General features: G+C 40.3%; 1 protein-coding gene across 6 annotated transcripts in view; it reads right to left on the bottom strand.

Annotated features, from left to right (window-relative positions):
- LOC145410934 (heterogeneous nuclear ribonucleoprotein R-like) overlaps positions 1 to 24,912 on the bottom strand; it is a 48,685-nt gene that overhangs the window by 9,606 nt on the left and 14,167 nt on the right. For all 6 annotated transcript variants that reach the window (XM_080280978.1, XM_080280977.1, XM_080280979.1 and 3 more), the window contains exons 6-10: positions 23,915 to 24,050; positions 22,467 to 22,555; positions 20,991 to 21,107; positions 17,949 to 18,098; positions 16,492 to 16,634 (exon numbers count right to left, since the gene is read on the bottom strand). In XM_080280978.1, coding sequence (XP_080137104.1) covers positions 16,492 to 16,634; positions 17,949 to 18,098; positions 20,991 to 21,107; positions 22,467 to 22,555; positions 23,915 to 24,050 — 635 coding nt within the window. The remainder of the gene's footprint in view (positions 1 to 16,491; positions 16,635 to 17,948; positions 18,099 to 20,990; positions 21,108 to 22,466; positions 22,556 to 23,914; positions 24,051 to 24,912) is intronic.

Below are 24,912 nucleotides of genomic sequence, written 5' to 3'. Positions count from 1 at the left end.
AGAGTCACCCACAGAGAGACGGAAGAGGAAAGAATGAAGGAAAGAAAGACTGGAGAGGAAGGAAGGAAAGATGGAAGGAAGAAAGGAAAGGGCAGGCACCCGAGAGCAGCACTGCATTATGTGAGTGCATGGCGAGTGCTCCCACCTACCACTGTATATATATATATATATATATATATATATATATCTATTGCCAGACGCCTCAATCCCATTTGGGGTGGCCACAAACAAATCACCTCCACGTCGTCCTGTCCCCCGCCATTTCACTGCCCTGCTCCCAACTCACACCCCCCTCTCTCATATACCTCTCCACCCCATCCCTTCATCTCATCCTCGGCCTCCCCCTCCCTGTTCCCCCCTCCACCTCACTCACATACACTCTCTCTGTCAGTCTTTCACCCTCCATCCTCTCCACATGGCCAAACCACCTCAGTGTGTTCCTCATAACACTTCCTATCACATCCACAGTACATCCTTCAACTTTGCAAAATTTTAACTTTGCAGTTCACCAATTTTGCGAGGTAGTTTCAAAAGTCATGTATTTTTTAACATTTATGAACTTTGTGAGCAATCACACACTTGCGAGGTCGAGTGGTGGGCGAGACATTTTCCCGCACTACTTTGCCACGCAGAGTAGTGACGTCATGGTTTACTAGGCGTACTGCGCCTCCTAGTTCAGTGGTCTGCCGCCCCACCATGTTTGTTTGCACATGTTCCCAACCAAGGTCACTGACCCTCACAATTTCGTGGCGCTCGTCGCAATATCCCAGCAGTCAAACCTTGCACGAGTGTTATCATGGCGCGAACAGGTAAGAAGAACAAGAAAATAAGTTTGGAGACCAAACTGAAAATGACTGAAAGGAAAAAAGCAGGTAAAGGTAACTCTGCTGTTGGTCAGGAGTTTGGTGTTGGTGAATCAACACTGAGAATGATTTTAAAGAACAATGAATAAATCAAGCAAGCAGCAAAAGAACTATGGAGGTGCTCAGTTTGATGGTAGAATGCACGTGGCCAACAAAGAAATATCTGTCGACAGTGACAGTGATGACGTAGGCCCTGCACCCAAGCCTTGCCCCGCCACCAGTCCCGTACACCACGCCAGTCTTCACATCAGAGTAAATGCATTTTTTTTCGTTTTTTGTTTCTTACCTATGATGTTTTCTTGGGGTGATGTTGACCAATTTGCCAATAATGCATATATTTAACTGTTTCAATTTTGCAAATTTTGATTTTGCGAGGATTTTTGTCTACCATATTCTCGCAAAATTGGAGGAAGGACTGTGTGTGTGTGTGTGTGTGTGTATATATATATATATATATATATATACACACACAGTGGATTCTCAAATTTCGATGGGGGTATGTACCAAAAAACCACATTGAAATTTAAACTGAACTTCTTACAGGAAAAATTAGTTTGGGTCCGGGGCCTCTGAACCTAACTACCTAAAATCATGATTTTTTGCCCACACCCCCAGTAAACTTTATGAACTATAACTGTGATTAAGTAACTGTAGTTCTGCATTGTATTGCCATACTGTCAGCAAGTGTATACTTGGTGTATTTCTGCCCTTTCCTGTATTGCCATTTCTCCTTTGGCTGCGAAGATTTAGAGATGCCAGGCTGCTCTTGTCCATTACCACTTCGACCCGAAGAACCACTCTTGCTTGCCATCTTAAAACAGGTAAGTTGTGATGAAAATACAAACAACTAAATTGCAGTGAAATGCATGTCCACATATGGAAGGTACAGACAAAGTGCAGCATTTGGCTGTAGAGGGCTGGCTGCTGGCAGACAGTCGCAAGATGGCCGCCGACAATAGAGCATCGTCTTGCACATGGCTTGTTGTTGTTGGTGCCTATTCCCATCCAGGAGCTCTTGTCCTTACACAACATGACAATTTTTTTTCTCAGTCTCTATTGTTCATTTCTACGTTGCTCCTTATATTCATAATTACCGTACTTCTCTTCGTTTCAGTATTCTGCCTACTGTACAGTATTTGCTACTACCTGTAATTCATTTTGTTTTCGCATTTCTACTATCGATTCTCTTCCTCTAATTTCTCTTGTTATATCTTCGAGTTATTAAAGTATTGATTAATTAATAATAAGTATACAGTATTTATAGAATGACGGGGAATCGTCCAGGGTGCGAATTGTCCTGAAGGGGAAATCGTCCATGTTTTGACGGGTAATTATCTGACAGGCGAATTGACTTGATGGTGAATTGTCTCGGAACCATATCATTGCCTGCTTCATGTACTGTACTGTAGGAATAAATGACGCTGATTTTCATTCTCTTCTTGACTCATGTCATATACGATATTAGGTTAGGCTCATACTTTTTCTTATAATTTTCCTTCACTTCTAGCATTTTGGTTTGCATAAAAAATATTATCTCTGCTAGTTTTGGTTGGAGTCTGGCCCAGAAAGCACTTGTTACATACAAAATTAGGTTAGGTTCATACTTTTTCTTATAATTTTCCTTCATTCTAGCATTTTGGCTCGCATCAAAAATATTATCTTTATTTGTTTTGGTTGGAATCTGGCCTTGAGAGCACTGAAAGACATGACTTTGCATCGAAAAGTAAGGTAGACAGACCACTCCAAAATGCATCGAAATTTGATTCATTGAATTCTAAACTGTTGAAATTTGAGATTCCGCTGTGTGTGTGTGTGTGTGTGTGTGTGTGTGTATATATATATATATATATATATATATATATATATATATATACACTTCTTTCTTTCATCTTCCTTCTGTCTATGGGTGACTACAATGAGTGACCAGCCAACTTATGGCACCTGATGGGCAATTAAGGTGCTCCAAGTGGACTGAGCTGGACAGGTGTATATCCAAGGGGTGGTTAGGGTTTATTGCTCAAGTGATACACTCAGGGAGGCATGAGGCTGGTCACTCTCATTTTAAATGCCAGGACCAACTTGCCTAGCCCCGGGCTCCTACACTCCTCATGGGGCAACACAGGATTGGATGATGGTTGTATGTATGTATGTGCACTGTGTATATACATGTACAATGTGGTAAAATTCTGTATTTGTTAGCAATTGCTATGAATGTAGAGTAAAAGGTATCAGCAATATCCCAGAAACAGAGAGAATCACTCCAGTCTTCCGTGTGGGCCAAGAGAACAACACACACTAGAGATAATGCATCAGTGGTTTGCCTGTCATCCAATACTGATCTTCCCAGGACCAAGTTAGTGATTTTTTAGTTTCTTTAATTCTTTGCATACCACTGCTTTTTACTTGAAACATGAATAAATCTGGCTTTATGCACATATTACATTAGTCCCTACAAGTTATTCCTGTACATCATCATTCCAACCACATCCCCCCCTCACCTGAAGATGGGGGAAAAAATAATAACCAAGTGCCTTGACCCGGGCTCCTACGCCCCTCATGGGGCAACGTAGGATTGGCTGATGGATGGATGAATAAACTAATCAACAGTAACCTCAAAGAAATGAGCAACACTCATTCACTCACCATTCAAGTCACTGGATTTCTGACTCCACTTCACATACATTACCATCTGCATTTTTTTTTTTTTTTTCCATTACAGATGTTCTTCACAATACTACCAGAGTCAACCCAACGACTATCATATTAAATAAGGACACAAGTATTAAATACGAAAACTTTAGGGCCCTTTGGTTAATGCCCTAGGTATGGTGTGGTATGAGGGTGGTATGGCAAGGTAGATTTGTATGGTGTAGTATGGTTGTTGTTGTTCACTACATGATAAACCGCTAGTGATGATATAAAAGTTACATACACTATTGCTAAATTGAAGGCAAACTGATCACGAACTTGCTATAATGATAATTCTGGTGGCTACGTAAGACAATCCCATGCATACATGGTGCCTCCTGTACAAGCCTAGACAGGTGCTTGTGCCAAAATGGTTGTCCAGAATTTACATTCATTGTTAACATTCTCCCTTTCATTGCATTTAATGCATGCATGGCCACTGAAACACCACTGCCATCACATAATAGCAGTACAAGGGCATAAATAGTGCACTGTGAGATACTGCATGATACAATAATTCTTTTGTGTATGAAATACTGAAACTTGTGACTGGCCAATGTGTCTGGGAAAGATGCTATCACCAGTGTTTTTTTTTTTTTTTTAAAGGTTATGTGGTCATAGGCCCCATCTCAGTCCCCACAGAACATGTTATGTTCAACCCTCCTATATGACAGATCACTATGCACTGTGTTTTCACATGACGTACTCTCATTCCATAATGAGGCAGGACAGTATAGTGTTTATAGCACTGAATAATTTCAGAAGAAACATGAATACATACCAAGTGCCTTGTCACCTTACCTTACACACTACCTGCCAAATTATGTAGCTAAGGTACCATTGTTGACTTCATATGAATAGGTCTACTAAGCAAGCATGCATTCAAGCAGGTCTAAAACACTTACATAACTGGATCTTGCCTCGAGAGAGAAAACTAACCTATAACCTATTTGATTTCATCTGAGATGAGTGGAATCTTTAAGCTTTTTAAAGCTGGCAGCTGACTGGTTGTCCCAGTGCATGCATTAATAACAATGTAATTAAAATTTTTATTGTAAGGGTTACACTAAGTCTACGACAAAAAATACTGCTCGCATAATTTATATATATATGTACTGTTATCTGCATCATTAATTTCACCCCTCAGCTGCATGTGGCATCCCAGCAATGCCAATCAGTAGACTGAGTTGTACATTCCGGAAGAGTCACATGAAAAATAACTTTTCGGTCAATTTTCAAGACTCATGCATGCTCATGCTTGATGAGTGGGTTGCAAATCGTCAGTGTGGAGTGTAAACATTGTCTGACTAAAATGTTACCATGATTGGTTTGGTGATAGTGGGTCAAAACACACAATGAAAACATGACTTTTAAAACTAGTTTTCCCACACCATGGACATAGGAAATGTTTAGGGCTGCCGATAGCCTAGGGGTTAAAAAGAAGGCCTTACAAAGTCTGTCAGAAGGCTTAGATACATTTGAAATTTTGTATCTATCTATAGCCCGATGCCCTAATCCCACAAAGGGTGACCGCAGACAAAACGCCTCCAAGTTGCTCTGTCACCCACCATTGACTACCCTCCCTCCAAGTCACTCCCCCCCCTCCCTCATATACCTCTTAACTCCCTCCCTCTACCTCATCCTTGGTCTTCCCCTCCCTCCCTCCACTTCACCTACATACACCCTCTTAGTCAGTCTTTCATTCTCCATTCTCTCCACATGTCCAAACCACCCCAGTGTATTTCTCCTAATCTTCTCAACCACATCCATATCCACCCCACAACGTTCCTTCACTTCTTTGTTCGCCAACCTGTCCCTCTATGTCACTCCACATGCTCCTCTCAAGTAAGTCATTTCCACTGCTCTCACTCTTGACTTGTTCCCCCCTTGCAAGGTCCATGCCTCGCTTCAATACGTCAGGGTAGGGATCACAATACTATCATGCAGTGACTTCTTAACTTCCATACTCACCTCCCTATTTCTCATCACTGCTTTCAGTGAACCAACAACCTTCCTTCCCTGCTGTACCCTTTCAAGCACTTCATCCCCCAAAGTTCCATCCTTACTCATCACACTACCCAAGTACTTGAATGCACTCACATTCTCCATATCCTCACCATCCAACCTCACTGTACATTCTGTGACTTCATTCCTCTCAAACACCATAACTTCACTCTTGTTTACTTTAACTTTCAGATTCCTCTTCCTACACACTGTCCCAAATTCATTCACCAAACCTTGCAACTCCCATTCATCTTCACTCAGCAATACTGTGTCATCAGCAAACAGCAACACTGGAATCTTCCAAATCTCACCCTCATTCATTAGAGCCACCCCCACATCCACTGCCCTACTTTGCACCTCCTTTACAACTCCATCCATGTATATATTAAACAGCCATGGAGACATCACACAACCTTATTTCAGTCCCACACTGAGATCAAAGAACTCACTCAGCTCACCATCCACTCGCACCGCAGCCCTAGCTCCTTCGTACATACTCTCCACAGCACTCAACAATTTCCCCTCCACTCCATATATTCTTAATACCTTCCCCACACCTTGTCTATCCACTCTATCATAAGCTTTCTCCAAGTCCATGAAGGCAGCATACACTTTCTTGCCTAGATACTTCTCCACTAAACATCTTAGAACAAATATCTGATCTACACACCCTTTTCCCTTCCTAAATCCCCCTTGTTCTCCAACTAGCTCCTCTGTTATATGCCTAACCCTATCAATGAGTATTCTACCATAAATTTTTCCAGTCACACTAAGAAGGCAAATACCCCTATGGTTACCACATACTTCTCTCTCCCCTTTTCCTTTGTATAAAGGAACAATTATACCTGATTTCCAGTCCTCCAGAACCCTTCCCTCTTCCCAAGCCAATCTACATAACTTCCATATCCACTCCACTACAATCTTACCCCCATACCTCAGCATTTCACCACACAATCAATTCCTGAGGTCTTTCCCATCTTGATCTTCTTCACTGCTTCCACTACTTCCGCCTTACTGATCTCTTCCTCCCTCTCATCTCTTATTCTCCCAGCCATTCATACTTGCACTGCTCTCACTCTCTACATTCAACAAATCCTCAAAAGGCTCCTTCCATCTCCTCAATTTCTTTCTCTTCTCCACCAACAATCTATTATTCCTATCTTTCACTCCCCTACTATTACCCCTTTCACATTGCCTTAGTTTCTTTACCTCCTTCCAAAACAATTTCTTGCCTTAGTTTCTTTACCTCCTTCCAAAACAATTTCTTACTCTCCCTTCATTTCACACTCAGATTCCTCCCAAACTCTTCATTCACTCTCTTCTTACTCTCCTTCACCAATCTCTTCACCTCCCTTCTCCTGCTCACCTATACCTCTCTCTTTTCTCCCCTACCTCTACTCGCTAGCCATTCACTACATGCCTTCTTCTTTTGTTCCACAGCTAGTTTCACCTCATCATTCCACCATGCTGTCCCTTGCACACTCCTGCATCTCCTCCTCACTCCACAAACCACCCCACACGCTATGTCTATCTCTTCTGTGAATATATTACATACGTCTTCCACTCCTTCCATCTGCACTAATTCATACCTTCCCAATCATTCTTTCACTATGCTCTTATACTCTGCCATTTTCTCACTATCTTGCAACTACTCCACTCTTCTCACAGGAGCTGTTTCCTCCTGTCTTCCCCTTTGTCTCTTCAACCATTTTCTTTGCAGCCTTACCTTGGCCATCACTAAGTGATGGTCCAAGATTTTTCACTTCTGCCAAATCAAGAAAATGTCCCAATAATGGCAATTTACCATAATTTGCCTTAACATGGGAAAAAATCAAGGAACTTTGAAAACTTTATCCAAAATGTAGAGTTGGCAAAAATGAAAATTTCACATGTATCTGGGCCATCTGATGGATCTTGTAAGGGCTCATTTTTAAATTAATCTATGCATTTAATGATGTTATCATCTGAAACAGTTAATGAACAACTACAACTACTAATGGACTCAAACAGCCAATCAGCTGCTAGCTTTTAAAAGCTTATTGAATAGGCTGTAATATTCCTATCTTTGTACTGTCAGACGCCTCAATCCTGTACAAGGTGGCCACAAACTATTCACCTTCACATCACCCTGTCCTCCGCCAACAGACTGCTCTCTCCCCCTCCAGTCTAGTATCCTGCTGTTGTAAAAAGGAAACAATGGGAGACAGGATATCCCACTTCTCTGTACTGGCATAGGGAAACAAAACTCCAGCATGTTCACTACAAGCAGTCTTAGGGTGCTGGATAGGAACACCTTCATGCAGTGACACCAATATATCCATGAATATTCAAATATCCATCTAGACCCCCCCCTCAAAAAAAGAGAATGATGGCTGCAGAAGAAGGGCAACTTCTGATGGTTCACATCCAGAACACCACCACAGGATTTTTCTACATTCAAGTTTCCAAGTTAATGTCCAGGTTCTACTTGTCTACATGTTAAACTTTTCACTCAAGTGACACATTTTCCATTATATTCTTGCTACCTTCAGACATTTTTTTTTTTTTTTTAAATAACTGGAGAGATCAAATACAATCTTCATCAATCTGTTCAGTATGAAATCTTTCCTATGTATAACAAAATTGTCTGCAGGTAGCAATGTTAATGAAATAAAAACTGAAGGAGTTAATAAAACACCCGAGCATTCTGACTGCATCTAGCTGATTCAATAATCCAATTATACATGCATTAACTAGAAGCATGAATGGATCTGTAACTACCTACAGCCAGACATCTTGATACTAAAATGGATACACAAATCAATTCCACAACAGGGTAACATGGAGGTGACCTGTTCGTGGCCACCCCTTCTGGGGTTAAACTGTCTGGCTGCAGACTGACAGATAAAGACTGATGCAACAGTAACACCAGAAACAATTTCAATTACAAAATACTGTTCCCAAAATCATTACCTTCTACGTCAACACTGAGGGGTGCAAAAAATATGTAGCAAAGTTCCTTATCATGGCAAAGTACAATAATCTCCCACAAAAAATGCAAACTGCAGTGTCTAGTTTGCCTAAAAATCAAGACTTATGCATGGATGTGTAAAAATTTCAAATCACTCACATAGAAAAATCTCTAATCATTCACATATTTCAATAAAAAATGTACACAGCTATATACAAAATTTCAGGATGGTGCTTGAAGGAAAAATAATGTTCAGATCACCCAAATAACTACAAAAAGCTATGTACATGCATCAGGAAGCAACTAATAAAGCATTTAGTAAAATAGTTATATCAAATGCCACCCCCTCCACAAGCAACTAATAAAGTGTTCAGTAAAATGGTCATATTAAATGCCTCCCCCTCCACCAGCAACTAATAAAGTGTTCAGTAAAACAGTCATATTAAATGCCTCCCCCTCCACCAGCATGTAATAAAGTGTTCCGTAAAATGGTCATATTAAATGTCTCCCCCTCCACCAGCATGTAATAAAGTGTTCAGTAAAATAGTCACATTAAATGCCTCCCCCTCCACAACTAACTAATAAAGTGTTCAGTAAAATAGCCATATTAAATGCATCCCCCCCCCTTTTTCTTTTAAATATCAATGACTCCGTTCAGATTAGCAGAGATATTGTACAGAAGTTACTGAAATATCCCATATTCTTTTCTTTACTCTTACTACCTCCAGATTATGTTACTCAGACTGGGAAAGAGATCTTGTACTGAAGGCTTCCTTAGCCCCTGTTCTGCTGACTCTTCATAAGGCAGTTTACCTCCCCTAAATCATTGTTTTATAACCAACATATGTCATATGAGGTCTGCTTGGCCCAGGCAGACCTTCACTGTGGCCCTTATGAGGTCTGCAGCTCAGCAAGCTAAGTTCTAAGTCTCTCATATGCTTAATAAAATCATCTAGTGGTTGGAAGAACAGTGTGTGTCAAAATACATCATTGGATTGAAGTTATACTACTACTAGATCCTACACAACCAGACTTAGATATGGAAGCCCTAAACATGTTACCAGATTAACTGCATTCATATATTCCCTAAAAAACTACATTTTTTTTTTTCTGATTGTAAATATAATTTCAAAATGGAAATGAAAATTTTAAATGTGACTGCCACCCCCAAATCTGAGGGGGGGATAAAAATGACAAAGATCTCAATATTGAAACATTTCAGTATTAAGTGACATGTGCAATACACAAGATCCTACAGAGAGACACCTTCATATGGCAGCATCAATGTGACCGAGCAGGTGGGGTGCTTGGTTTTAACATTTGTACCTCAACTTCCCCCTATCCCCAGGACAGTGGGTGGTGGACTGCTAAAGAAAGGAAGCCTCAACTTGCAGACCACTGGATTCATACTTCAACAAGAGCATTCACAAATTCAGGAATTGCCAGCGATCATCAGGTTATTTAAATAGGAACTCGGTCAACTCCTCCTGGCACGCACAGTCACTACATTTCTATGGCTCCTTCCATAATATTGAGAGGAACAGTACATAAATTCTTCAATACTCTTATCACTGGTTATCATATTAGTTTTTTATTAAATCTACTAAGTAAAATACTGCAGGACAGTTATTTGAATGCATAAAAGGACGAATGGTCTGTTAGCAGTCATCTCATGATATCAGAAGTCTTGCTGCATGTTTAATTTGAAACGTTTACCGTTTAGTTATCAAAGTGATTGATGCTTCATCTGGCAAGTGCTGAAGGAATGTACAGACTATTAGTTATAGAAAATACATAATTTATAGGGCTGAAATCACGTGAAGACAAAACCGCAGACTGAAATCGAATGTACCGATGTTTCCGGGAAGACAACAACAAAACCTGACATGGGCGTGTGCATGTAATCTTCATCTGATCCCTATAAATATTTCCCAGCCAAACAACTTCGGCATAACTAAATTCTGGCATATGTCTGAATAATTAATCGGATTAAAATTATATTGACCGACATGACTGAGAATGAGAACAAAGGCTTTTAAGTTATGAACAATATTTGTCCCAAGGTAAAGACGGTATATTAAGCTAGTTTAGTGATTCCCTTTAACTCGATCATACTGAAGGTTCTTTTTCTCATTATACTGAGTACGGTAAATATGTTAACCCTTTGAGATTCCAACGACACGGTTTTGAATCATCATGAATCCAACCATCGAGATTCTGATGATTAGAATTCGAGTCATTCGAAACCATTTTTTTTTTTTTTTCACTTTTTCCATCTCCTATCTGGCCTTGTTCCACATACACTATACTGTTTATCCTTTTCCAACTATTTGTTTTTACAGTGACAACTACATCAGATAGATATGCATAATAAATAGGTTTTTACCATGAATAATACTGGTATTACCAGCACGGATATTTGCCAGTGTGACAGCGAGAGCCTTCGCTTTTCTCTGTGAAAACTAACATAAATTGCCATAACCTATATATCAAGAGAAAGTGAATTTACTGTAGCCGGACGTGGTGCTATCAAATTTTATGTAACTAATACTCCCCCCCCCAAGGAAGGGTATGCGATTTTTCCTTTTTGGCTAAAAGGGTCTGCAATTTTTCCTTTCTGGCTAACTTCTACCTGTCCTATTGGCCTTTTAGCTATCGTATTTATCTTTTTCAACCATACTACGATACAGAGCATTTTTCAGCTTTAAAACGGTACCACATTCATTAGCCTACCATAAAAAGTTAGTGCACAGTGGCCAATAAAGTACAAATATTGCTGCGTGACGGTGTGCTCTATGTGCGCCCGACTGAATCTGGCACACACACAATCGGCAGAGGGTCGAAATCTCAAAGGGTTAATAATATCACACTTATTTACAAAGTGATAAAGGAAACACATACAAAGCTGTAGTATAGTTGACCGTGTTTTTTTATTTTTCAAATTATCAGGTGCAGATTGGCAACTTTGGGAGTTTGTCAACTCTCCCACTGAACCTGGGGCTAACTATTATTGCTACTACTGCAATACACAAACTTTCCCCTACCAGTAGCATATTCCATCTCTTCATTCTGGTGATTTATATTAGTGTTCTTTTATTGCCACCAGATGATTTTATCAATAACAGAATAGCCTCTTATGTTATGGGGTCAAAATAGTGTGTATCCAACCCGTTCTGTTCCAGAAGGTATTGGAGGGATTGTTTCATGGGGTGGAACCAATACAGCAAGCAGTGGACCTGCCAAGTAATACAAACACTCCTTTACTCACTGCTTTTCCTCTCAAAAGGAGAATGGTGGACTGCAGGTCATAGGCAACTTAAACCTGCAGACCACCATTTTCACATTCAGATGGACCTAAGAAATAAATACTGTGTAATAGGAAGAGGGGGAAAAGAGGAAGAAGTGGCTAGAGTGGTTACAGGAGAGGGGTTCAACTGCAATAAGAGCTAAATATATTGAGAGCAAGAAACATGTAGAGAGACTAGTGAAGGGGAAAAAAGAAGGTAAATGATGATCTAGGAAGAAAAAGGAATGCAAATTACTCTGAAAATAGTAAGTTTCTTTTTTTCCACTTGTTTTTCCTTCCTCTGTTCTGTTATTTTACACACACACACACATGTATGTATATATAAGTTATTCTGCAAAGATGTGGAAATGAAAAGTGAAAGCGGAAAGAAATGCGAAAGTGTGAAGGATGTAGGTGGTAGATTATTAACCTATGGGGATGAAGTAAGGGCCAGAAGGAAAGAATATTTTGAAAGCCTGATGAAGGGAAATACAGAGAGCAGAGCCACTGTAAACATGACTAGTTTTGGGGGTGTGCAGAGAACACATGCAGTGCCAAGAAACAGGACACTCGCACTGGTGAAGAACACTTTGAAGAATGCTGTGAATCGGCTGAAAAATGGGAAAGCAGCTGGGATTTTGATGAGGTGTAAGCAGAGATGATCAAGTGCAGTGGAGAAAACAGAATGAAGTGCTTGTTTAAGATATGTATGAGGGCTTGGATGATAGAAAATGTGACCGCAGAGTGAAAAAAAAAGGCTGTGATTGTACCCACGTACAAAAATAAAGGTGAGTGAAGTTAAGAGCAAGGATTATCATGGCATAAGTTTGTTAAACATTGCTGGGAAGGTATATAAAAGAATTATTATAAAGAAAGAGACAGAAGTCCTAGTGAGAGAACTGGGCGGCTTTAGGAGTGGCAGAGGACGTGTGGATCAAATTTTTCCAGTCAGACGGATAGTGAAGAAGGCTTGTGAGGACTGTAAGGTGTTTATGGCCTTTATGGATCTGGAAAAATCATATGATAAAGTAGACAGACGAGGACTGTAAAAGGTTTTGTGCAGGTACGGTGTAGGTGGTAAGCTGCCAGGTGCTGTCAAGAGTTTTCATGATGGTAGTGAAGAATGTGTAAGGGTAAATGGGCATCTAAGAGAATGGTTCACAATCAATGTGGGTGTGCAACAAGGCTGTGCAATGTCCCTGTGGTTGTTCAGTATATACATGGATGGGGTGATAAGTAAAAACACAAATAATGGAGAGAAGGATGGCGTTGGTAATGAATGGTGACAGATGGAATATCTCAAACTTGTTGTATGCTAATGACGCAATGCTACTTGCAAATACAGAAAAAGAACTTGGTAGACTAGTGTAGTGTTTTGCTGATGTCTGTGAGCATCATGCCTTAAGAGTAAATGTAGAAAAGAGTAAAGTGATGGTAATCAAAAGAGAAGGTGACTCCCAGTGTGATGTTACAGCAAATGGAGAGAGACTGGACTTGGTGAGAGAGTTTAAATACCTGGGTAAAGTGATCGAAAACTAAGAGAGGAAAATGTGCTTACGATGTGGAAAGTAGAGTGACAAAGGGAAGGAGAATAGCTGGTGCTAATTAGTCAAATATGCTAATAATAAATGAAATATATATTTTAGTTTTACTGGGGTGGGAAGGGAGGTCCAGATGATGATGATGATGATTTTTACTATAATTCTAATTTTATATATCCCATTCATTAAACTACTGTATTTCCAGACTTCATAAAGTCATCAACTGTTAATCAGAATAAACAAAGATAAAACTGTAGTGGATGAGTAACTAGAGATGATTTTCAACCCCTTGGTTATGAAAAATATCATCCAAAACATAACATTATCCTCTAATGGTATCCAGAATAAAATGAAGCTGATGCCGTGGTACTGAAAGGGATCAAAATGGTTTGCATTTACAAATTTTTTGCGGAATTGAAATTTTGTTTGCAGTGCCCACCTCTGATGTGGAGTAGAGTGGACTGAATACAAAATAATGTGATTCATGAAAGATGAGGAGTGAGGAAGTCTGTGGACACCAGAATCGAATACAGTGTACCGAGATGGTAGGGTCATCTGGAGACAATGGATAACAATAGTGGTGAAAAAGGTTTATCTGGGCAAATTTGAAGAAGGGAGGAGGCAAGGTAGGCCAAGGAGAAGGTGGAGAGATACGGTGGATGAGTGTGTGAGGACGAGAGGTATGGAAGTCCGTGAGGCCAGAGAACTGACAAGAGATCAAGCTGGCTGGATAAATGTTTTAAGTGCATGATCAGGGATTTGGCACCCTTTCTTAACGTGACAGCATTCAGATTGACTCTAGTAGATATGTTAATGTGAAGGTACATTATGTGGTGAAAGTTTTTTGGTGTATCAGGTAGACCCAGGATTCTGGGGGTTTAAATATTGAGTGAATGGAAGCCCAATGGACTGGGAAAACTTGGGCTGTTTGGACAGTGCTGCTCATCTCCCTGCCCTGGGGTGGGAAAGGAGGTCCGGATGATAATGATGATGAATGATAGTCCAGATTGCACCAACTTCTCTTTATTAGCACCGTTCCAATATTACCTGTTATCCAGCTAATATCCAGCAATTTACATCCTCAAGATCGCAACCCACTCCCATGCCCATCATCAAGGTAAAGATAACCACCCAATGCTCATCATCAGGGTCACGACAACCGCCCAATGTCCATCAAGGCCACGACAACCACCCAATGTCCATCATCAAGGCCACGACAACCACCCAATGTCCATCATCAAGGCCACGACAACCACCCAATGCCCATCATCAAGGCCACGACAACCACCCAATGTCCATCATCAAGGCCACGACAACCACCCAATGCCCATCATCAAGGCCACGACAACCACCCAATGGCCATCATCAAGGTTATGACAACCTACCTAAACATCCTCATCCTCAACCATCCCCCTGCCCAAAGTGGACTGCAGTCAGGCAGTCCTAACTACTGCTGGTTGTATTGGACTTTTCCTGATAAAAGAATTTCCTCTGGTAGGCTCCTAGAAACCAATAAAAGCGAATTCCAGTATAATGAAGTCCATTATGTTGAGGTTTTACTTTATTTTCAAATTATGTCCAATTTCAAAATGCTAACTAAAATAAACTGGGTATATACATTTTCCCTGTTTAATCCCTCAGCTGCATCTAGCATTCCTGAAATGCCAGCAAGTAAACTGCCACGTACAATCCGGTCGGGCCACGCGTATTGTGAACTTTCCGCGCCTACTGCACACTTATGCTCAATTAAAGGGTTGCAAATTGTCAGTGTGGGGTGTAAACTTTGTCTGACTAAAATGTTATCATGACTGGTTTGGTATATCAAAACACATTATAAAAACATGCTTTTTTAAACACCTAACTGCTGGGTGTTGGTATGGACCGAAACAAAAGAGGTCGCGGGAGGCCGTCGGGTGTCGGCAGGAACCGCAATTGTTTTCCCAGCATAGTTTGAAGTGGTTGCCACACGATCTCGTCACCAAATGCAAGCAAGAGACTCCTACCAGCAGAGCCAACCATACCTCAATCGTCTCTGTGACTGCCAGGTTTAAGACAATGTTTTCTTAACTCTTCTCGTCCAATTCTGTTCCCGCCTCACGTCGCCTTTTGCCTTATCCACCCCTGCCATGCCTCTTTCTAAGGACACTAGGAAAAGACTCAGTGACAGTGCCAAAGGATGCCCCTCTGTCTAGTTTACCTAGTAGTGAAAAGTTATCATGATGAGAGCAAAGCCAAAATCCAGGATGCATGCACACATACGAATACATCCTACCTCTCATGTCAAAAATTACTCCTCTTCCTCACGTCCTTACTCACCAACGTGATGACCTACAGACCTGGGGATACTTTCATTCGCAAGAAGAGCTGGCGAGTAATATGGTCTTTAAATTGTTTCCTTAACTGCCTTAGTTTCTGAGATATTAAGGTTTGAAAACAGGCTATTTTCGGAAAAATGCCCACAGCGAGAGAACAACTGCACTATAAACGGCCTGGCATTTGGGAATCAACCAGTTTTCCCACACCGTGGACAAGGGAAATGTTTAGGGCCGCCACAGCTTGGGGGTTAATGAAGAATATTGCTATGGTACAACCTGATTTAACCAAGCTCAGGCATTAAGCACCTCTGTCCCACTATTACCCTTTCTGTATGCTGATGTATTTTTTAAATTTTCATTTTTGCTACCTTTACACACAATCATCACAGATAGGGAAGACCTCTTGTAGTGAAGGCTGTCTTTAACCCTTCTGATTCAGTCCCTCCTAAACCATGCAGTATCATCTGGTGTTAGCAAGAGTAAAATATACAAGACATCAATGTGATGATGTTAATGTGGCTAAGAAATAATCGACAACAGAATTTCATATTTACTGTGCCTTTGATTCAAGATTTGCCTGCAGAATACCTTAATTACATTACTCTGGTGACAGTAATTATACTCTTGGCATCACCAACCGATTCATTCACCTCTGGGGAGAACTCTTGCAGTGAAGAGTCAAAGAATGCTGTATCAAACTTCTCCAGTTCAAAACTCTCCCCTGCTGATATAAAAAATCATCTGGAAGTAGCAAGAACAAACATCACCAAACTGAAGAGGTATCTGTAGCACCAAACTTCATAATCCCTTGACCCCTGAAGTCACCAAGGATTCTGTCACTCACCCTCTCTGTGCCAGCATCTGCATCAGTCTCTTCTCTCTGTTACGTAGAACTTCTTCCTTCTTCTTCTTATCTGAGGGAGGCTTGGCTAGGGAGATCTCCATCTGTGCTCCCCCTAGGTCCTTCCCTTGTAGTGCATCCATTGCCTAAAAAGAACAAAAAATATACAAAATTACCAAGCTACAGTGTAAGTAATATGGACCATATGTGAAGGTGTTACTTCTGAATCATCATCAATTACACCATTTTCCCCACCAAAAGATGGGATTATGTTTGGTTGACAAAAAGAGTAGATAACTACTCAAAAGCTTGCCCAATTAAACAGGCTAAACACTGATTCACTCACTAAGCAAGCTCCTACAATCCTGACTTTCAGGCTTACCATCCACACTTACAAGCTTCCTACCACCTACCAACTAGGGTCAGCCAAACAACTATCATTTCTCTGGAAAATAACAATTCCCCATCCTGCTACAATAGATTTTATACATAATCATCAACAACATCACAATCTCTTCTTCCACCCATGGAGAGGGTGAATTGGGTCCAGAGAGCAAAGAGGGACAGAAGAAAGAAGGAGAGCATGCCCAGTTCAATGGATTCACATCCTCAACGTTCACACCTATGGAATTCTGACTAAATGTCTAACCATCTATATTTACTTTTTCTTAGTACATATTTTTCCTTACAGATACACTTGAAGATATTTATCATCTCACCAAATGTTAAAAACTGGGTGCCCAATCCTCGTCGTGCATTTCACTACGTGATTCAAGTGACCAACCTCATCAATTTTCATCTCATTTTCTTATTTACCATACCAGACCATTTCTTCTTGACCTACCATACTTTCTTCCATTTTAAAACTTATACCTTTTCACCACCGTGTTTACCACCACTAACATTTTAAGCATAAGTGCCAAAACAAGCTAATTACTTCCAAACAGCTGTTGGCAGCTCTTGGGGTGGGGTGGGGGTGTGGAGGGAAGATCTGTGGCAAGGTGGATCAGTGCTTGGACTCTAACTTCACTCACTGACAGTACCCTGAGGTGTCTGTTCCCTGAGGCTGGGCTGCCATAATCCAGTAGCAACATCAGAGGTTACATTATCAGCCTACTTCCCATGACAGCATTATCAAAAATCCTCCAGTTACTTCTGGGGATCCAACCACTCAAGCTGGGGAATTATAACGAGACAACCAAGTTACGCAATAAAATACATTACAAATTTATTAGGCTGCATTTTACCTTCCAATAATCTAACACTGGAAGCCCAGTTATATGTGGGATGTTTCTGTTCAACCACTATACAATCCCCCATTGCTACTCAATCCAGATATTTCAGGCAAGACTAACCTGTTGCACATTCCTAAATGGCATACAAACAATATAGCCTCTAACCATCACTTAGATTAAAAACCCTTTCTGGTAACTAACATTAAAAGATGACGTTATCCTTACCTTGACAGCTTCTTCCCTCTCCTCGAAGTGTACAAAAGCATAGTCTTTGATCTTCTTTACTCTATCCACCTTCCCAAACTCATCAAACTTCTCTTTCAACATTTCTTCTGTAGTTATCTGGGTGAGGTTTCTTACATATAAAACTTTAACCTGAAAGAAAAAGACAAGGCACATTACTTTCATATAAACCTACTCATGACAGAAAAATACAACAATGACAGTAATGACTCTATCGGTTACATTTATGTGAAGCTACAGAATGTTGTGAAATTTATTGGCATCTCAGACAGAGCAAGGATTCCAGGGGCTTGAATGATGAGTGAATGGAAGCATGGTCCATTAGATTGGGCAAACTTGGGCTGTCTGGACATTGCTATTCCTCACCCTGCCCTAGGGTGGGAAAGGAGGTCTGGATGATGATGGCAGTACACCTCTCCCCACTATCTGACAGGGATGTGTTCCATAAAAAGTGGTTGAATAACGAACCGATTTTCCCCTTTATTAAGAAATAGGGGGGTTAGGTTCCTGACCACCTTCGTCATTCAAAAAATATTCAATAAAAATCGAAAAAATACCAGTAAATATGAAAGAAGTGACACACAGATCTGAGCTGTTTTCTTATAGACCTACTACATACACCTCAGATGACTGACATTTGCTTTTTGATAAAAAAAAATATTTGAGAACAAACAAAATATGCCTACTAGGAGATATTAAAGAAAGCCGCCTGAACACCTTCAACAGTGTGTTTACTGCCTATCCCACCAACTGGACATGACACAACCACACCAAACAAACTCATATGTACTTAATTTTAAACCAAAAATAGTAGTGGAAGCCTAACTGTAAGCGCCGAAGTCCAGCTGCGGGGCTGTGCCGCCAGGACCCCACAATGATTATAATCTACCTAACCTAGTGCAAGCTAAGATCTGCATTCCATAAAACTGGCCAAACAATATCATGCATTAAGGGTATCTGGTAATCATTGGTGCAGTTACCACCAGGGTTGTCATTTGGTATTTTTCATTACCAAATGTGGGCCATTTTGGTAATGAAAAATTTGATTGGTAATGAATCAGCATGATTCAATACCAAACGGAATTTTCAAATGTATGAAGATAATGAGGATGGAGACGGTGGATTGTCTGCTCTCCGATCAATCTGCTAGGATTACACAGCGCGAAAATAATCAACATGCTGCTACTTATAAGGAGAGCAATTATTTCCATTTGTATATATAATTAGTGAAGAACAAATGCTTGCTTTAAGAATTTGCCAATGAAAAGTTTAATATGGTAATAAAAACTGATGATTTTGGTAATGTGGCTGAGTTCAAATCTGGCAACCCTAATCGTCACCCGACCATGTGATAGTGAAACAGTCACTCATGTTGGTGAGCACATGACTGTGCTCAACAGGGATAATAGCAGGGGTCGTGGGAGGAGCCATGGTGGTGCTGTAGCATTCCACAAGACCAAAAAAGAATGCAGACAGATGGAGAGGCAACCAATCAGTAGGGCAGAGTGCAGCAGTCAGACAGCTCAGCTGGTCTGTCTGGCAGTGAGGTCTGAATATCAAAATGGCAGGGATGACCAAGTCAAACAACAAAAAAGGGTATAGATTTATGTCAAAATAACAAATTTTGTTGAATGAAGATTGGTCGAAAAATGAGGGCTTGGTGTATTGCTATCAGCAGTATTTCCAAACCCAGGCTCATCTGAATGTGAACCCAGCAGTTGCCCTCCTTTTGCAAGCCACCACCTCCTTTTGGGGGATATTAGGGTGACTTAGGAACATTTAAATAACTGAGAGGCTCCACTGTCCTCTCATATTGGTGCCACTGTGTATAAGCACTCCTATCAAAAACCTAAATTACAGTTAATATTACACACATTGAGGTCGTTTGGCCATGTGGAGAGGATGGAGTGTGAGAGACTGATGAGAATAGTGTATGAGTCAGGTGGAACAGGGTAGAGGGAGGTGGGGGCCAAGGATGAGATGAAGGGATAGAGAGGAGAGGTATATGAGAGGTAGGCGAGCTGGGACCAAGTCAGTGAAATGGCAGAGGTCAAGGCAACATGGAGGCGATTTGTGTGGCCACCCCTTACGGGGCGGTATCTGGCAACAGACAGACAGACTGCTGAAATTTAAACCTAACCCTTTAAGAATGTGTAACTGAATAAAATCATCCATAAAGATACAGATAAAATTATTTAAAGGAAACAAGAGGGGAGCTTCTGTGCAGAGGTGCTGCTATAATCGAGCAGTGGTTTATGAAAATCCCCTAAACTCCCTCCTTATTCATCATAAAGAGAACTGTGAAGTGAAGAAGAACTTCTGCCTGCAGTCTACCAGGTTTGCACAGAAATTAGCCTAGGGACACAAACCTACGGTACTCTATAATATGTAACCAGATTCAATAGGCAAAATATAAAACAACAAAGGGTCAGGAAAGTACAGATAGAATATAAAGTGGAATTCGAAGGGACAAAGCAATATACAGAAAGAGTAGTAAATAAGACTATACAGGGAGGTGTATAACTTGAGTGTTTCCGCACAAACAGTACATTACCATTCAAGTAGCAACATATGAAGGTGTATGGTTCCATCTATTGCAATAAAAGCTACAAAGTCTAATGAAATTAACTTTCATTGTATGTATCAGCTATGTCTGTTTTCCAAGTAGCATAGATCAGACAGATAAAACTAATAGCACTCCACCACCTCACTCTGTTCTGAACTCACTTTCTATTACCTCTAGATCTGTCAACACTCAACACCTTGCCCCATGCCTTGGCCTATCTCTTAGCCAACAAACTGGTACCTCAATACTTCAAAGCCTCCTCACACACTTTCCCTGGTCTATCCTCAATAATGTCCATGGCATCTCAATCTCTTCCATTCTACTTCTTATTCAGGCTGCAAGAATCCAGACAAAGCCTTATTTATACTGAACTTCAAAAGAAAACATCACACACACATTTCAATTACCGTGGAGGCTGTTGGTAATGTAAAAGGAAATAACAAATAAGCGGTACTAACCTTTGACATAGTGTCTTCATCAGGCTCCTCCTGTGGATCCGCCCAGTCCACAATAATTTCACAACCCCAAACCTTGAACCGCCCTGAACTTAACCGCCGCTTTGCCAATGAGGCTGCCTGTGTAAAGAAATTATGGTGATTACAAGAAGGGTAGTGTAAAAAATCTGCTGATGATACTAAAAGAATAGAGAATGCAACTAATGTGAGTGAGACGGAAAGGGAGGCCAAGGATGAGATGGAAGGGTGGAGAGGTATGTGAGAGAGGGCAGCCTGATAGAAAGGAGATTTATCTGTGGCCAGTACCCATTCCAAGATTAAGGCACCTGATTATAGTCAGATGTGTAGATAATGATATATAAAGATACAGGGGTTTCAGAACAGGTTAAACGAGTCCACCACATAAAGGGTGGATGACCAACCCTTACTTCTGCTTGTGGAACTACATTTCATCATCTCGACCTCTTTTTCCCACCTAAGGATGCAGTGAGGCAGGCTCGAGAGAGAGAAAAAACATACTTGGAGAACTAACGACACGTCCACATATTCATTTACTCCCCCCTAGAACCCCTTGCCGTGTCCCTAAACAAAATAACATTGAAATCCAATTATTGTATGCATGCTGTGTGATTTGCCATAGCAGGTTATTAAAATATCTTAAAGTACCAGTACACCTTGTATGTGTACTGGGATGATTTATCAACCCATAAATAACAAAAATTGCTTGATGATTATACTGTATATATTTTTTTGGTAGTGGAGAAAAAAAAAAAAAAAAAAAAATCAAATGTCCCAACACCAGCCTACTTGCCATCACCATCATCCTGACCTTATTTCTTGCCTAAGGATAAACTTGCATTAACCATCTCAATCTATATTTTGTTGTATTTTTGCTTTGCCCAGATAAATTATTTCCCTTAGGACAGATTCTTTGAACTGGCAGGCTTAAGATGCAGCCTTCAAACCTTAACCATCAAAGGTCCATCAAGACAAACAAAACTGGACTGAAAGCATAAATGTAAGTCTGGTTTAATCTAACAGAGCTGGGCCTCTCATTCCTTAGACACTGGTCCAATGAACACTCCAGACTACAGCTGGCAATGAATCAGGCTGAAAGGGGTTTGGCAATTGTCAGGTTACATATGTGCTATTGTGCAGGACACTCCTGGTGGCTTCAACAATAAAGATAAAACTTTATCAACACTCAACTACAAACCTTTCATCAACTTCCAGCTTTGCATGCCAACAATGTTGCTGTTGTGACTTAGGGCTCATCTGAACATGATTCCAGTGGACTGCAGGCTAAAGCTGCCCATCTCCTGCAGTCCATCCTCCTCCTTTTGGGTAACGAGGAGTATGCTGAAGGATAAACTGTTTAACTGCCACTGCCTGGTATCAGTGCCACAACATAAAGGTGTCTCTCTATAACACTGCCAACAGCATTCCTATCTTCTAACAACGATCTTAACTGTGGCTCACCTTGTGGGATTCATATTCAAGGAAGCAGAATCCTCTATTCTTCTTCTTGTCATCAGGCGAGCTATAGATAATCACCTCAACCAGACCAGCTGTTACAGTTATTAGGAGAGGAGGAAAATGAAAAAAGGAAGATTAGATTTGATCAATACATAATTATGTATTATTGTCAATATGCTCATAATCAAGTATTATTCATTTTAACAAAACTGTCATTGCAATATTGTGGTAATTCTATTCAGCTTTCTATATTCTTAAAAACTAAATTAATACACATGGCACCTATTGGGAGAAAAATAAAGAGGGATATAAAAATAAGCCTTAAGAATAAAACCACTAAAAAAATAAAATGGACAAAAAGGCTGTATGGAGTCATGTTAGTGTATGATATACAGGACCAAATTAGCCATCACTGCTAAAAATTTCATGCAAGCAACACCACTAGCAAATCAAGGGCAATGCCTTACCACATGACACAGAAATAAACACATGTATTAAGGGCAAAAAAATAAAACATGTGAAAAAGCAAAATATATACTTCCTTTACTGCCATCTGGCAAGACATTGCTAGTTGAAGTCAGGGCAATGACATGAATCTTTTGCAAAAAGGAAAAGAGAAATAAAAAGTGGCCAATGTGTCACCAGGCAACTGGAAAAAAAAAACAAAAAAAAAAAAAAAAAAAAAAAAACTATTTGAAACCCTTCAGCTGCTGCAGGTAAGGATGCCATAGCTTGAGCACAGCATCAGTGCTAGTACTAAATTAATCCATGGGAAATAAACTCAAGGATATGTGTGGATGGGGTTCACAGGGGGAGCAGTGAGTATGATGCACCATCAAGCAACCATGTTTAGAGCCAGTTATATTGTGGAAATGTCTAGCTTTACATATCTATAATGTAGAGGGGATCACTTAAAACACATTCTTATGCCCATATTCTCGTCAGCTTAGCAGACCTCAAGCATCTTTTCCTTAGTGATATATTCTGCATACCACACTATTCTATTGCATGTTACTTATATCTTAATGTCAAACACATACTGTATAAATAACATCCAAGAGAATATCAACATGCCATATGCAGATATAAACTCATGTGGAATAGATGCTACAGGGCCTCCTTAACTAACGAGGACAAGATCTTGTCAGCTTAGGAGGCTTACTAACAACTCTTCCTTACCAATTTACTTATGCATATGGCAAGTTAATATTCTCTAGTATAGTACTTATGCAATCTATGTCAACATTGCCAAGATATAAGCAGCATCATGAGAATATATTGGTGTAATACTGAAGATAAATCCCTGGGAAAGTGGTGCTATGAAGCCTCCTTAACCAACAAGAATAGGATCCCTAGTGTAAGAAGCTGGCAAGTCAATGGTGACAGAACGCACAGCTAGGACTGACATACCCACAAGCCACTGACTACCTGTGACACAAAGGTCAACTTACGTGCGTGCTTTGCAAACTCCTCATATAACTCATGTCGCTCCCTGTTCTTGGGGATATTTCCTACGAACAATCGATGATTGTTGTATGAAATAGTGACCCCTAATTTTTTGCCGCGCTGAATTTCATATTCATTCAGCTGCAAAAGACATGACGATTCCTGTATATGAGCATAAATTAAGACGTACATGTGAATCTACTTGGAACCCTGAAATAAACTCCACAGCCAAAGAGACAAGTAGATTCTGATAATGAAAATGGTTGAGGTACTCCTCTGAGGATTAAGGGAACAAATAAAACAATGTCAGAGGAATACCTCATTTTATAATGAAGGTGTACAAACAAACAGTTGAGCGCTCTCACTTTACCTGTGCGTTTTGAAAATTCTTCCATAATTTCTTCTTTTGACTTTGATTTTGGGATGTTCCCCACAAACAGCCGCAGATTAGGAATGCTAATATTAACTTTCAGGGCAGCATTTTCCCTGACATTGTAATTATCAAGCTGTGAAAAAGAAAAAAGAATACCTCCTTGGCATCAAGTGAAAACTGATTTGGGCCTTAATGGTTACTTGCAAATACTACATCAAAACTACAACTACTTGTGTTGCATTCTGAAGGAACACTTCTCACACGGAGAAGAGTTATGGAGAGGTCAGGTAGAGTGAGCACAGTTTCACGCCGATAAAACTCCAGAGGAAAATGCACTTGTCAAATGTCACGTAAAGGTACTTCGATCACTTTAGAAATGGAGATTATTTTTGAAGTTGTCTTTCAAAAAATTTTGGCATGTACTGTTCCTGGGCCAGGGATGATAACTACATAATTTTACGGACTCAATTTGCTATTATAGTTGAAGTGCAGCTCAATTGTTTCTTGCACTACTAAGCCATGTAGCTTATCACAGTGCCAGCTGAAAGAACATCCAACACCACACATTCACTCAACTGTGGTCCCACAAGGTCTCCAGGCACATACCATTAAAAAACATTAGATCTATTG

The sequence above is a fragment of the Coenobita brevimanus genome, chromosome 87, assembly GCF_032717465.1.
Source record: "Coenobita brevimanus isolate Jiangsu-jjx chromosome 87, ASM3271746v2, whole genome shotgun sequence".
NCBI lineage: Eukaryota > Metazoa > Arthropoda > Malacostraca > Decapoda > Coenobitidae > Coenobita > Coenobita brevimanus.
Note: the sequence above shows the minus strand (reverse complement) of the source record. Positions and strands in the feature narration are given on the sequence as shown.